This window comes from Oncorhynchus kisutch, linkage group LG1 (assembly GCF_002021735.2).
Source record: "Oncorhynchus kisutch isolate 150728-3 linkage group LG1, Okis_V2, whole genome shotgun sequence".
In the NCBI taxonomy this organism is placed as follows: Eukaryota; Metazoa; Chordata; class Actinopteri; order Salmoniformes; family Salmonidae; genus Oncorhynchus; species Oncorhynchus kisutch.
In genome coordinates, this window is record NC_034174.2 from 59,659,459 (window position 1) to 59,675,161 (window position 15,703).

Genomic DNA, 15,703 nt, shown 5'->3' on the forward strand with positions numbered 1-15,703 from the left:
GCTGCAGCCGAGGTCCACGAGTAGTCACGACCCCGAATCGCAACACAAGATTGAAGAGGACAAAAAAACCTCTCAACAATCAATGCTACGGTTGAGTACTGTACCTAAGAAGGTGAATTCAAGCAGGACCACCCGGTTATTCTCTTCAAGTCATAGTTTGTCTACACTGTTCTCATTCCCATGCTGGGATAATCTACACGGCTGATTAGCCATCCTGAGAAGACCACTTTTACAGAATGAGTGCAAGGATACAGTCAACTAAGAGAAAGGATATTGTGACATCTTGTGGACAGTCAGTGACTTACACCCGATAACAAAAAAGACCAGACCATCCAAAGATATTCAACGGAGATATCCAGCAGTGATACCCAACGGAAACCTTCAACACGTAAATACATGGATTACAATTCTTACTCATAAGAGCGGGAGTTCGGGGCAAGATGTTATGGCTAAACTAAGCATAGTTTACAAATGTTGCCTTTCTCTCTCCCTCTCTGTCTTTAATTCTCCATCTTGTGTAACGTGTGTCATATTGTGTTATTGCGCTAGGGACCTGTTGTCAACTTGTGTGGTACGGAATGATTACTGAGACCCGGATTTGAGCAGATTTAAAGGATTATCCGAAGTTTAGAATGAGACTGACATGAGGAAATTATTGACTGCTATGATATCAAGATTCTGATATTCTTGAGGTAATCCGGGAAACGGTAACTTACTAAACAAACTTTTCCGATGGTACCCCAGGTTACTGAGTTAATTGTTACATGATTCATTGAATCACATAATAATAAGCATACTTAATTATTAGATAAATAGCATGTCATCACATTAACGATAGCAACATCACGACACAGATGTAAATACATTTGTGCACAACGTTAGAGAAATAAGCTTTTTAAAGCATATTGAAACTTTCTGGGATCTTCTATTTCAGCTCATGAAACATGGGACCAACACTTACATGTTGCATTTATATCTTTGTTCAAATCCCTTGTTGTGGCAAGTCTAAAGTTCAGGAGTAAAAATGTGTTTAACAAGTCAGTCACATAATACATTTCATAATAGTGTTCAATGTGATTTTTGAAAGACTACCTCAGCTCTGTACCCCACACATACAATTATCTGTAATGTTCCTCGGTCGAGTAGTGAATTTCAAACACAGATTCAACCATAAAGATCAGGGCAGGGAGGTTTTCCAATGCCTCACAAATAAGCACCTATTAGTAGATGGGTATAAATAAAACATTCAGACATTTAATATCCCTTTGAGCAAGGTGAAGTTATTAATAACACTTTGGATGGTGTATCAATACCCCCAGTCACTACAAATGTACTACCTAACTCAGTTGCCAGAGAGAAAGGAAACTGCTCAGGGATTTCACCATGTGTCCAATGCTGACATTAAAACAGTTACAGAGTTTAATGGCTGTGATAGTAGAAACTGAGGATGGATCAACAACATTGTAGTTACTCCACAAAAATAACCTAATTGACAGAGTGAAAGGAAGGAAGCCTGTACAGAATAAAAATATTCCGAAACATGCATGATGTTTGCAGTAAGGCACTAAAGTAAAACTAGAAAAAATGTGGCAAATAAATATACTTTATGTTATCCTGAATACAAAGTGTTATGTTTGGGGCAAATCCAACACACATCACTGATTACCACTCTTTATATTTTCCAGCATGTTGGTGGCTGCATCATGTTATGGGTATGCTTGTCATCGGCAAAGATTAGGGTGTTTTTATGATAAAAAGAAACGGAATAGAGCTAAGCACAGGCAAAATCCAGGAGGAAAACCTGGTCCAATTTGCTTTCCAACAGACACTGGGAGACAAATTCACCATTCAGCAGGACAATAACCTAAAACACAAGGCCAAATATACACTGGAGTTGCTTACTAACATGACATTGAATGTTCCTGAGTCGCCTAGTTACAGTTTTGATTTAAATCGGCTTGAAAATCAATGGCAAGACATGAAAATGGCTGTCTAGCAATAATCAACAACCATCTTGACAGAGCTGGAAGAATAAATAAAAAAAAAGGGCAAATATTGTACAATCTAGGTGTGGAATGCTCTTAGAGACTTACTCTGAAAGAGTCACAGCTGTAATCGCTGCCAAAGGTGATTCTAGCATGTATTGACTCAGGGGTTTGAATACTTATCTGATCAAGATATATTAATGTTTTAGTTCTCATTCATTTGTTGCAAATGTTAGAATTGTTTTTAGATCATTGACACAAAAATGAAAAGTTATTCCATTTTAATCCCACTTTGTAACACAACAAAACGTGGAAAAAGTCACGAGGTGTGAAGACAGTGAAACAGTATGTTATTTCTGCTGAATTATTTATTTTTGAAAAGTTGTTGTTAAAGTCCAAACCACCCAGAAAAATATTCAGGGGCTTGGTAAATATGATGATTTTCACATAAGTATGCAGGTTTCTGATTTAACTTCAATATTTTAATACCTTACCTCATTTTTGTGTTCAAAATGCATGAAATTCGAAAATGTAAATTCAATTGAATATACTGCAAAATCTAAACAATTATTTGCGTGTAAAAACAACTACAAGGGAAATTGTGTTTAGGGATAGACCCCTTTTTTCTCCATTTCCACCTGAATGACGTGCCCAAAGTAAACTGCCTGTTGCTCAGGTCCTGAAGCCAGAATATGCATATAATTGGTACCATTGGAAAGAAAACACTTTGACGGTTGTAGAAATGTTAAAATAATGTAGGAGAATATAACACAATAGATATGATTGGAGAAAATCCAAAGAAAAACCAACCATATTTTTGTTGTTGTTGAGAGACCATCCTCTTAGAAATGCAAGAGAAAGCTCATATTGTAAAATAGCTCCCTGGATGCAATTCCTATGGCTATGACAATGACCATCAAAATAGTCTGTTAACCCCACTATTTTCATACTAATCTGGAGTTATTATTTTCATTAATGATGATGTTTAGTTTATGGAGGTAGTAGATAGGTAAAACAAAGGATCGTCTCTTGAGGGTCTTTAATCTATTGATCTAATTAAATGAAGTTCTACTTTTCAGCCCTTCCAGCCTGTATTTGAAGTATTTATAGTGATGACTTGCATTTTAAATTATATACTAGGCCTACACAGTATGTCTCATGTGATATGATGACCTGTTCTTTGGGGAATTTATCATCAATACATTATTTATCGTGTGGGGATGTTGTTGTCTTTTGATTTCATGGAGAGACACATGCCTTTCCAAGGGATAGCAATGCATTTTGCCTGATGTGGACCATAAGTGGGTGTCCAAGGCATTGTTCAGGTGGTCGGGAAATGGGATTCCAGAGATGGACGTTGACAAAATGTGGTGGGACCGCCCTCCACCACCATCTGCAGCTCAGTAGAGATGGAGAGGTACTTTGCCCAGGTACAGGTATATTGCCCACATTTTGTGCAGTAGGAAGGTCACCAGTTGGAACATATGGTTCCTTACACCGTTACATGCAAATACACTGGTAATGGCAATATCATTTTTATGTAATTAATAATCTAATGCAGCTTTTGTATTTAAAACAAACAGCAACACATTTCTCTTTGTGAAATGTTATTATAGAATTATTCCATTCTCAGTCCGGTCTATTCTCATATATTTCTGCAGTTTTTTTTCTTTAGGGGAGCTGATGGGTTTGGAGTACCTCTTTGATCTGACTGGTTTGGTGCTGCAGGATTACAAGGCTGCCGTTGAGGAGCTGGAGATTCTGATGTCCAAGGGGAGGATGGGCTTTGTGGAGCTTGTGGAATTTCAGGACCTGACAGTTCCAGTGCTGGAGACAGACCTGCCTCTCATTGGCACCTTTCGTCCTGCTCTACCAGCATCCGGTCCACAGCTGCATCAGTTAATCCCCTGTCCTCCACAGGCTACTTCAGGACCTGGGCCTCTATCCTCCACACCTGTGCTTGTCAGTTCCCTGTCCTACGTTCCTGTTCGGGCTAACGTTACTCCTTAGTCCATGGACCATCAATTATATATATATTTTTTTGTTGTAGTTGAATTTCACCCCTTTTTCTCTCCCCAATTTTGTGGTATCCAATTGTTAGTAGTTACTAGGCCAGTTGTGTGTCGCCCCACGGACCTCCTGGTCGCTGCCGGTTACGACAGAGCCTGGGTGCAAACCCAGAGTTTCTGGTGGCACAGCTTGCGCTGCAGTACAGCGCCCTTAACCACTGCGCCACCCGGGAGGCCTTCAGTTATATAAAAATAATATATATTTTTCATTGAGTAACTCAAGTTGAAGGCCAAATGGGTTTATATTAGCTTTATAACTTATTCTGTGTGCGATTTTAAAATAGTCGGTTGAAGGACATACACCTGGTTTATTTGAAACAATTATTGTTACCATGAAAACAATATTTACAGAAAGATTGCCATTTTTCTATTTACTATAATGGGGATCCTGTTTTCTGCTAACAGTACCGCAGTTGGCCGTGAACTTCCATGGCTTCAATGAGAGGGGAAAGTTGTTCTCCGGTTGGATCAAAGATTGTGTATCATATTGACAAGATAGTCGTGTGATCGCTCTAACAATGGAAATAGATGTAGATCAGGTGGGACCATTCTAGCCAATGAGAGGGCAGATATGCGTGTGAACAACAGGCCATAGAGATTGAGGACTCATATTTGTATCTGTGCCATCATAGCGTCTGTGACAGCATGGGCAGCGCCATTAAGGCTCCATTTTAAAGTAGTCAATTGTCACAACTCATAAGAATCCCCACCCAGTTGGCTACTTTAAAATCGTGGAAGCTCTCCATTGCAGTGTCCATGCTAAAACAGGTTATATCCATGATACGTCCTCTATCTATCTTTATGACAACAGGCACAACTCCAACATAAAGTCGTTTTTTTTCAAAGTTGCCGAAATGCCATTTGCATCCATATCAGTGCATTCCTAACAACCTAACCATTACGAAACTCCTTTTCGATCAAATAAGCCTCACTTAGAAAATTAGCAATGACATTTTTTGTTGACCAAATTTGACACTCTCATTGACCTCACTTCGTGGGCTTATCTTCATGGAGAGATTTTGGGCTGAGTAAAACCTCTTCCTCTCTGGCTGGATTCACTCCCGGCCTCTGTTTCCCACCCTTTCCATCAGCTGGGCAATCTGCAACTGCTACTTCCATTTGTGGACTTTTAAATTAATAATATAAAGCCATTGACTCTTGAAGAATATAACCTATAAATGCCTCATGTGCATAGATCAACTGTTTAACCCACAGACTAAACAACGAAGCCTTCGATGACGTCACCCCATTGTTTCCTATGAGAATGCTCAGTGGCACATTTAAAGATCAAGAAGTGTCATTTCAACGTGTCACCATCTTGCTACATGAAGGAGTTTTAAGAAACATTGCATGTGCAGTTTGAGCGCTTCTCTAGGAAGTGACGTTGCAGGCTATAGCTCAGTGCTGCCTCCTCTCCATTGAGTCAGGGGAGAATGACTGCCCCCTAGCATTGAGTATTTCATGTTGAAGGCCGACCGAAGCACGGCAGGTATTGTTTCCAGAAAACACAATCCCCCATTATAGTGAATGAGGAAACGGCGATCTATGTGGTCAATATTCATGGATATATAAAAAAACATTGAACACAATCATGGTACCAATAATTGGTTCTAATACACTAGGTGTATGTCCTTCAACTGATTCTTTTGAAATTGCACACAGAAGAAGTTATAAGGGCAATTTAGTTGCTAATGGCAGCCTGCAGTACCTCGGTCGGCTTTCAACTTGAAATCCTCAATGCGAGGGGGCAGTCGTTCTCCCCTGGTCTAAGATACATATTACTGTAATCCTTTACAGGATTTGGACTTTTTGCACCTCAATTTTTTTTAGATATTTACAATTTTGTAAAAGCTAACTTTGTTTTACTTAGTTATTTGTTAACAATGTAATTGTAAACAGACACTGTATAGCTTCAAAACATGGTTAAAACGATCATTTTGATCTCAATGATGGTCAGTCCTTGCATCCATAGCCCCGACTAAAGGGTGACCGCTTTGTTATTGTGTTAACTGCAGATTGCCGTTTCATGAATCTCTTCTGGTTGACCTGCACACACAGAGACGTTTAAAGGACATTTTATACAATCAGATTCATATTTTGTCATTTTTTCAAAATGGTAAAAATCTAAACATTTTTGAAGGGCAAAAAGTCAAAATCTTGTAAGAGAATACAGTAATATGTATCTTAAGGTTTTGTCAATACAGTATCAGCTAAATGTACCAGAAGGGCGAGACAACTTTCTGTTTATCAGAAACGTCATACACGTCATACACAATCATGTACATACCAATAACAACTCTACTGATTTCCCTGAATAAAGCTAGGTTTCAAAACTTTTATTTTCTGCGACAGAACTAATTCAGCCTTGGTACACATTACAGATTGTGTACGTCCCTCCTGTTTTTCGTGCACAATGAAAGAAAAATCATGACATTCAAATACATTTGAACAGCAAACAAATACATTTAAAACAAAAACCCTGATAAATAAAATAAAACACTCAATGAATCCTAGAACAAGCATTCTGAGAGAAATATGGTGCTCTTATTACCTAGCCTGGTGGTCCAGTCTGTTTACGCTTTTGCCAACTCCTCTCTGTGTTCGTTCCTTGTCATACAGGATGTACACTACATGACCAAAGGTATGTGGACACCTGCTCATCGAACATCTCATTCCAAAAGCATGGGCATTAAAATAGAGTTGGTCCCCCCTTTGCTGCTATAACAGCCTCCATTCTGCTAGGAAGGCTTTACACTAGATGTTGGAACATTGCTGCAGGGACTTGCTTCCATTCAGCCACAAGAACATTAGTGAGGTTGGGCACTGATGTTGGGCAATTAGGCCTGGCTCGCAGTCGGCGTTTCAATTCATCCCAAAGGTTCGATGGGGTTGAGGTCAGGGCTCTGTGCATGCCAGTCAAGTTCTTCCACACTGATCTCGACAAAATATTTCTATATGGACCTCGCTTTGTGCACGGGGGCATTGTCATGTGAAACAGGAAAGTTCCTTCCCCAAACTGTTGTCACAAAGTGGAAAGCACATAATTGTCTAGAATGTCATTGTATGCTATAGTGTCAACATTTCCCTTCACTGGAACTAAGGGGCCTAGCCCGAATCATGAAAACAGCCCTAGACCATTATTCCTCCTCCACCAAACTTTACAGTCGGCACTATGCATTGGGGCAGATAGTGTTCTCCTGGCATCTGCCAAACCCAGATTCATCCGTCAGACTGCCAGATGGTGAAGGGTGATTCATCACTCCAAAGAATGCATTTCCACTGCTCCAGAGTCCAATGGCGATGAGCTTTACACCACTCCAGCCGACGCTTGAAATTGACCGTGGTGATCTTAAGCTTGTGTGCGACTGCTCGGCCATGGAAACCCATTTCATGAAGATCTTGACGCTGCCTCCAGAGGCAGTTTGGAACTCGGTAGTGAGTGTTGCAACCGAGGACAGACGATTTTCACGCGCTGCGCACTTTCAGCGGGCCCGTTCTGTGAGCTTGTGTGGCCTACCACTTCGCGGCTGAGCCGTTGTTGCACCTACATGTTTCCACTTCACAATAACAGCACGTACAATTGAGCGGGGCAGCGCTTGCAGGGCAGAAATTTGATTAACTGACTTGCTGTAAAGTCGGCATTCTATGACGGTGCCATGTTGAAAGTCACTGAGCTCTTCAGTAAGGCCATTCTACTGCCAATGTTTGTCTATGGCTTTTTGATCGATTTAATACACCTGTCAGGAACTGGTGTTTGCTGAAATACCTTAATCCACTAATTTGAAGGGGTTTCCATATGTATATATAGTGTATGTGTAGCTTGACAAGGATAGAATAGAAAGTTGGATACAGCACAGTTACAGAAGGGGACCAGGCTATACAGTATACATGACCAATGTTAATACATAAAACAACAAGTCTAGAGGTGGGCCTAGGCTTGTGACAAGCTGAGGAAGAGTAAAATGTGTGTGACATCACTAATAGGAACAATGAGAAAGGTGAAATAAACAGATGCTATAATATGGCTATTTTTTACGCATCAGCTGTCCTAATAGTGAATCAATGTGCTTAATGTGAGAGAAAAAAATTGGGCTCGATTCCTTTTGTTTTGTTTAAACCAGTCAAAACTGTGCAAGAAGTTACATGCATTCACACAATACTGATAAAGTGATACGTCTTTTTTTAGGTTTGGCTGAATTCACTCTGTAGTAGGTATGTAGCATCAGTTTTGGCCCCTGAATGATGACAAGACAACTTCCATTGCAAGAAAGGATATAAATGCCTCTTCAAGGACCTTGAGAACCACCCAGACTCATTCAGAACTATAGAGGAAAAGAGGGGTGAAAGTCAATTCAAACGCAGCTCCCCTGGAAGGTAACATTAGCTATTCTTGTGTCCCCAAAGGGTAGGAAAATAAATAGCTTGAATCTTATATTTTCAACTTTGAGGCCAACTACCTCACTTTGACAACACTGTACACTATATACAAAAAAGATAACACAGACAAAGTACTGCTTCGTCTTTTCCTCAAACTTGACATCAGCAAACTCAAGCAGAGCAATGTGGTTTTGGACAGTACGAATAACTATCATCAACACAAGAGTATGAGATATTGCCTTTCATACAAATAAGAAAATGATTTGTTCACATTACTTTAAAGAGTGTAGTCTTTCAGATGACATTGTTCCAGGAGCAAACACACAAAAACAAACTTAATGAACCCAAATCCATTACTACTCATTATCAAAATGTGTCCCCTAATGTTAATGATAACTCCGGCTTATTATATACAGTTATGTTTACACTCATGCATATAGTTTACAAGTAGCACATTGATAATCCAACATTGAGGATTATTCAGACATGGATAACACGAGGTATAGACAACACTAGCACACTATGCTCACCACGGCGCTAAAGTGAACATCGCCGCACACCTGGACAAGGAATCAACAACAATGTATGACTAAACTTGACACACAAGAAAATTCTTGACTTTTCTATGAAAGAAGCACAACTGTAGAGTTTTTGTTGTTTTCTCTGTCACCTGCAGTAGTTAACAGACCAAATGAAAGATGCTAGGGACATCAAATATATAAAGGGATTGGTAGTCTCTGTCTGATCTTTTATAGCTTACTACATGGGTGAGCAATGGACCTCATCATGAGGGACTGCAGTAGCTCGTGGGTCTGCGTACCCACATCAATACCACCCCCCTGCGAACAAAACATTTTAGCGAACCCCTCGTGACAGCGAAGAGAAACATTTAAAGTTTTTAAGTTAATTTCCTGCAATTCTACACATTTTGCCATGGGGTGTAGAGAAATTTTGCCGTTTTAAAGCAAGTTTGCTGCAATTCCACACATTTTGCAACAGGGCGGAGAGAATATATTTTTATTTTACAACTAATTTAATGCAGTTCTACTAATTTTGCCATGGGGCGGAGAGAAATATTTGCAGTTTTACAGCTAATTTCATGCAATTCTACCAATTTTTCCATAGGGTGGAGGCTGAAGCACAACCAAATTTCAAAAATTGCACCTTGTGTATCCTATTATTCTAACTCTCAACTGTAAATTGAGACTCCAACGAAGCTCCTAAGAATTTATTTATTTATTTTTATATATTGGTCCGCAGGCCTATCCAAGGAAGTTGCCCATCCAAGGCATATTATACAATTTCTGGACTTTATCGTCTTACTATGATGGAAGTCCTATTCACCCAAATATGGAAGATCCATACTGTATCCTTGTCTTAGGATATAATTCTTGTCATAAGAGCTTCAACTCAACTAACCACGCTAGAAAAGGTTGATTCATTTTCCTAAAAACATTTTCAAAAAGCTTTCACTGAAAGATATCTAGGCTCATTCCTTCCAATTATATATTTTCTGTTGATAAAACTTGATTTCAATTTACACTGTTTAGTTTTTGTTTTACAATGATATTTAATTTGTAAATTGTGTTAAATGTATTTTAGTGAAAATTCAGATCCCCTTTTGACAAAACATCTCTGTGGATTATTCTGTGATATTCTCATATTTTACACTTGTCTCCACTGTATAACATTCTCACAATCTCTTCATTGTAAAAATGGTCTGTTAGCAGACAAAGCCGACTGAATGAAATATGTTTAACACAATTAAAAGAAAGATCATAGAAGACATTATAGGATATACAGTAAATACATTTCACAAAGCCATAGTGCTTATTTCACTGTCACACCCTGACCATAGTTTGCTTTGTATGTTTCTATGTTTTGTTTGGTCAGGGTGTGATCTGAGTGGGCATTCTATGTTGTGTGTCTAGTTTGTCTGTTTCTGTGTTTGGCCTGATATGGTTCTCAATCAGAGGCAGGTGTTAGTCATTGTCTCTGATTGGGAACCATATTTAGGTAGCCTGTTTGGTGTTGGGTTTTGTGGGTGATTGTCTCCTGTGTCAGTGTTTGTGCCACATGGGACTGTTTCGGGTTTACACATTTGTTGTTTTTGTAGTTTATTCATGTATAGTTTTCTTATTAAAAACAAACATGAATTTCAACCACGCTGCATTTTGGTCCTCTCCTTCGACAGAAGAATCCCGTTACACACCTCTAATTCATAATTTATTGACTTGTCTAGTGTAATAGTATTGTCGCTGATAAATGTTTCATGGGGAATTCCTAAAAATATATAACATGTGCATTAGTGACATTTTATATCAAGACCATTCTTCTAGTAAGGAAAGGTTTCTTTAGTGTCTGTAGTATTGGAGATGCAGTCATGACTGCAACTGTACTGTGTAGACATAACAGGAGTTATAGTCTTATTTAGGTATTTACCTCAGTAACTATGTATTTATCATCCATATGCCCTTCGCATTTAAACAACCACTCACGTTTCTGTGTTACAGGAATATTATGACATATGTGTATTTCTTTTTTTTTGGGGGGGGGCACACTGAATAGAAATTGTGGACGCCAGCCAGCAGCGCTTTTAGGCATAGCTTTGAAGTTCTGTATAACCAAACAAGCAAGTTTTTTGCTTCATCTGAAATTACATTTTTGGATACACAGCCTTAGGAGTCTTGATCCAATGAAAGTCAACAGAGAGCTTCAATTTCAAATAAAGCTGCAACAACAGGATTGAAGGAGCTAGAGGACAAACACTAAATTAATAGTTAAAAAAAACAAAAACAGAATCCCTCCGTTTTCACGTTTGAATTTTTTTGGGCCACCATCCTGCTGGTGTTGGTTTAGAGGCCTTAGTTGTAGTAGTGGATTCTTCACATGTCTTGGATGTGGCAGTAGATGGCTAAAACATTGGATGTCATGGATGTTAGATTTAGGACAACGGGACGTGGTAGTCAATGGCTTAGGAGACCTTGGATGTGACACGTCAATGCCTCCAAAAACCTTGGATTTAATCGTACACAGTTCAGAGGTCTTGGATGAAAGCGATAAATTCTTCAAAGACTAAAAATCTTTCAATTTCATTTTAGAAGCTTTCAAATACTTTTGAATAGCTTTATAAAGACCTTATAGAAGCTTTCAAAGACTAAGAAGCTTCCGAAGATCTTTCTGAAGCTTTTGAAGACTCTAGAAGCTAAAGCTTTCAAAGATCTTTTAAATATTGCTTTTTGAATCTTGCTTTCAGATCCTTTATAGAGAAGTTAGAAGCCCTTGATGTGGCAATAAGCTTCCAGGGAGGAGAATACGATGTACATGAGCCACAGGCTGAAGAAGAGACAGGTGGTCGCGATTTTGGGGCCCCGGGGCCCACCCAGCTCGCCCCCAATCTCAGGCCGGCGCCGGTACATCAGCACGGCCACGGCGACAAAGGCGAAGATGGTGAATAGGGTGACGGAGAAGGCCAGGGTGCCCGGATCCACCCGGAAGTCGTTTCCCTTGGAATTGTGGTAGATGGCGGCGATGGACCAGGCCACGCCGATCCCCAAGAAGACGTTGACGGCATTGCTGCCCGTTACGTTGCCGATGGAGGCGTCGGCGTACTGGTCCTGGATTGCAGCTACCTTGCTGGCAAACGTGTCTGGGGGAGTGAGAGAGAGATAAAGAGAAAGGGAAAGGAAGAAAAATAAGAATTGTGAATGGTGTTAGGGTGACATTGATCCAAAATTAGATGTCCATGCATGACAAGAGATATGACATAGAACACTTCATACAAAGCACTGCTTTTAGGAGTGACAATGCCTAATTGTGATAAAACCCTGTCATGAGAGTGTAGAGTTAGATGGTGTATGTTACTAACCTGGCGTCCCAATGCCGCAAACACTAGATTGGTGACAGAGTCCTAATAAGACCCACCGTGTGTGTATACATGTCTGTGTGTATTGTGGCATGTATGGAACACACCTGGCACAGACGTCCCGAGCGCCACAAACACCACGGCGGTCACGGAGTCCTTGAGGCCCACGGTACAGCCAAAGTGGGAGGCCAGGTCTCCAATGAAGGCGGTGAGCAGGCCAATCATACTGATGGAGACCACGAAGCAGGCCCAGCCGTTCCAGTAGTCGGTGGGCGGCACAAAGGCAAACAGGAGCTTCCAGAAGACGGTGAGAAAGTGCATGACGTAATCAAAGCAGGAGGGCAGCTTCTCCTCGCCGCACTCGTCCTCATCATCATCGCCTGAGACATTTCAAGGGGAGGACAGATGTGTTGTAACCCCAGCTTCGTAGTTGAATTTCAACATTTAACATGTTTAAAACCTCTGCTACAATGTTAAGTTTCTCTGCAATGTAAGTAAACAGGTCTTAAACTGTGAGTGGACCAGGAGAAACTAGCCACCACTAGTCCATTCTAAATTAAAACACAGACGTTCAGGCAGTCCTAGTAGCGTTAGCCCCACTCTCTCCACTCCCTACAGACTGTGTGGAGAGTGAATTTCCACATTACACAAATAATGAAGCCTCTTATCACATCAAGTCGGGACAGTGAGCCACATCTCTACTCATTGAAGCCATGGGAGAGTTCATTAGGGTGACTGACAGCGTGGCTTAAAATAGCTGATGGGCAAAATCCATCTGAATGCGTTTCTCTGCATGGGAGCAGGAAATGGTCACGTTTTTGTGTGTATATGTGTGTGAGAGTGTGTGTCTGTGTTTGTGTGTATTTTTGCTAATACAATACATGTCGTGTCCATGAGTATGTCTCAAGACACAGGCCTGCATTTCAATACCTGTTTCAATGCTTGATTCTATGCATGCGTGGAGGCGTGTGTGTTTTATAGTATGTGAAATGTCTAAATGTTTGTATGCTTTAAATGGCAGGATGCCATACTAATTTCAGCTTGTCAGCTAGTAGAATTCACTGTACACTTTTGAGGAAGATAATCTTCAGATGATAATCAGCTGAGGGGACGTGCTGTACCAAAAAGAACGAACGGCGGGAATAAACGTGATTGCTCATTAGATGATGCATTCTCAGGAGCCTAGTATGCTGATATTTGTTGCTTACTGAATTTGTTTATTTTCTAAACAGTATGTGGTACTAGCACACAATATGCAGTTTAAGTAAGTAGTAGGAAAGCCTGATTCTTGACATGGCCACAAACACACGGCCACACACACACGGCCACACACACACACGGCCACACACACACACGGCCACACACACACACACGGCCACACACACACACACACACGGCCACACACACACACACGGCCACACACACACACACGGCCACACACACACACACGGCCACACACACACACGGCCACACACGGTCACACACACACACGTAGTTTAGAACCCCACGAGCAGACTAATTCATTACATGGACTTTTTAATGATCGCATTACTAGCCCTGGAGGAATCTCCTCTGGAGTGCACTCCCATGTCTAACAAGCTTTGTCTTCTTCACTCAGGCTCTCAGTGGAACTTTGTGTGTGTGTGAGATGTGTGTATATGTGATTGTGTGTGTGAGTTTGTGTGGGTGTGTGTGTGTGTTGCTTGATGAGTTCGTTGTGCTTCGGCGCTGCTCCGCTGATAAATCAACAGTGCATTGGAATGTGCTTCGGAGGGCGTCTGGAATGTGCTTCGAATGGCATTGTGGCTAGGGTGATTGTGTAGCCAATTAAGACAAATGTGATATGAAAGGAAAATAACATATTTTGGACAAGATTTGATTTTGCTCTGAATACATAATCCCGTATTGTTGTCCAAGAATCAGAATATAGGATGCGTCCCAAATGGCAACCTACTCCCTATAGTACACTACTTTTCAACAGAACCCTATAGGCATTGGTCAAAAAGTAGTGCACTATAAAGGGAATATGATGCCATTTGGGACGCATGATGGTGTTATGTTTAAGAGGCTACCCTGCACTTCCTAGACCTAGGGAGTTTCCCCCTGCCACTCTAGTTGTGGCTTGCTCTTTTGGGGTTTAGGCCTGGTTTGTTGGTTAGGCAATTTGTTACAAACACTTTTCTAAAAAAAGCTCTATAGGCTGCCAATGAAATGATTGGTTGATTTATCTGCTTACCAGAGCTGACTGTGATAGCTTCCATAAACTGCTGCCTCCAGCTATTGGTTCCAATCAATAGAGCCAAGTTGGTCTTCTTAATCAGCTTATCCACTGTGTTCTGTGGGGCACCAGAAGAGAATATTTCAGTCTATTAATCCTCAATCCTGCTTATTTAGCATTCCACAAACACAGATACATGCCCAGTGAATACACCTTGGCGGTGAACATGATGTACATGTCTATAAAATACAATAAAGACAAACCAGTTTGATTTATCAGGGCAGACTGTGAACCAAACCATTTCACATCCACTATATCAACCTCAAAACATACCCTGACTCCTACCCCTAAAACTACCCCAAACTACAAAGACATTTTTAATGCTCAAATCCCGAAATGTTCATCCTGATCACTGTCTTACTTACAGTATCAGTACACCTTTTGGATTGACAAGATGGGAGATACCACTTAAGGCATCAGAGGTATGACTTACTGTAAGTAATGGGAAATACAATCTCAAGTGCAGCTGATTGTCTTACTCCCTTTCCAGGTGGTGGAGTGGGTGGTTTTATAGTCCACTAGTTGTTTTACAGTCCTATCAAAGCTGTGATTTACTGTTATTAAAGGTACAATTTGCAGGTTTTTGCGCGACACGGCAGATTTCAGATATAAATTAGAGTTAATGATCCGTCATTCTCATTGAAAGCAAGTCTGGTAAGCGGTAGATCAGTTCTTTGTGCGGTATGCTATGCTTCCCCTCTATAAGTTCAATTTTTTGCTTATTTTGTGTTTTAGTTTTGTACGTCAGCTTCAAGAGCTGAAAATACAATCTTTTGGGTTAATCCAAATATATTTCACAGCGTTTTAGATATTGCAATGATTCTCTACACTATACATTGCTTTTTGTGTCACTAAAACTAAAATCAGGGGAACATTTTAGTAACCAGGAAACTTCTAAGAAACCAAAAGGTAGTCATTAATCTAGTAAAATAGAGCGCCTCAGAAACAGACCAAAGCGGAAATGTGGTCTCGTACCTTGAACTCATACGACTCCTCGATGACAACTTCCAGTTTGACGTGCTCCCCGAGGGTAGGCCGGCCCATCTCAGCGATGCGGCGTTCCTCCTCCTCCTTCTTGGAGAGAGCTTCCTCGTCCCCTTCATCTGAGGGAGAGAGGGGGAGAAAGATA

General features: G+C 40.6%; 1 protein-coding gene across 3 annotated transcripts in view; it reads right to left on the reverse strand.

Annotated features, from left to right (window-relative positions):
* Positions 1-6,369: 6,369 nt before the first annotated feature.
* Positions 6,370-15,703, reverse strand: part of slc8a1a (solute carrier family 8 member 1a) — a 49,695-nt gene continuing 40,361 nt past the window's right edge. For all 3 annotated transcript variants that reach the window (XM_031828376.1, XM_020482269.2, XM_020482256.2), the window contains 4 exons: positions 15,550-15,677; positions 14,533-14,632; positions 12,404-12,676; positions 6,370-12,080 (listed from right to left, as the gene is read on the reverse strand). In XM_031828376.1, coding sequence (XP_031684236.1) covers positions 11,704-12,080; positions 12,404-12,676; positions 14,533-14,632; positions 15,550-15,677 — 878 coding nt within the window. In that variant the 3' untranslated portion in view covers positions 6,370-11,703. The remainder of the gene's footprint in view (positions 12,081-12,403; positions 12,677-14,532; positions 14,633-15,549; positions 15,678-15,703) is intronic.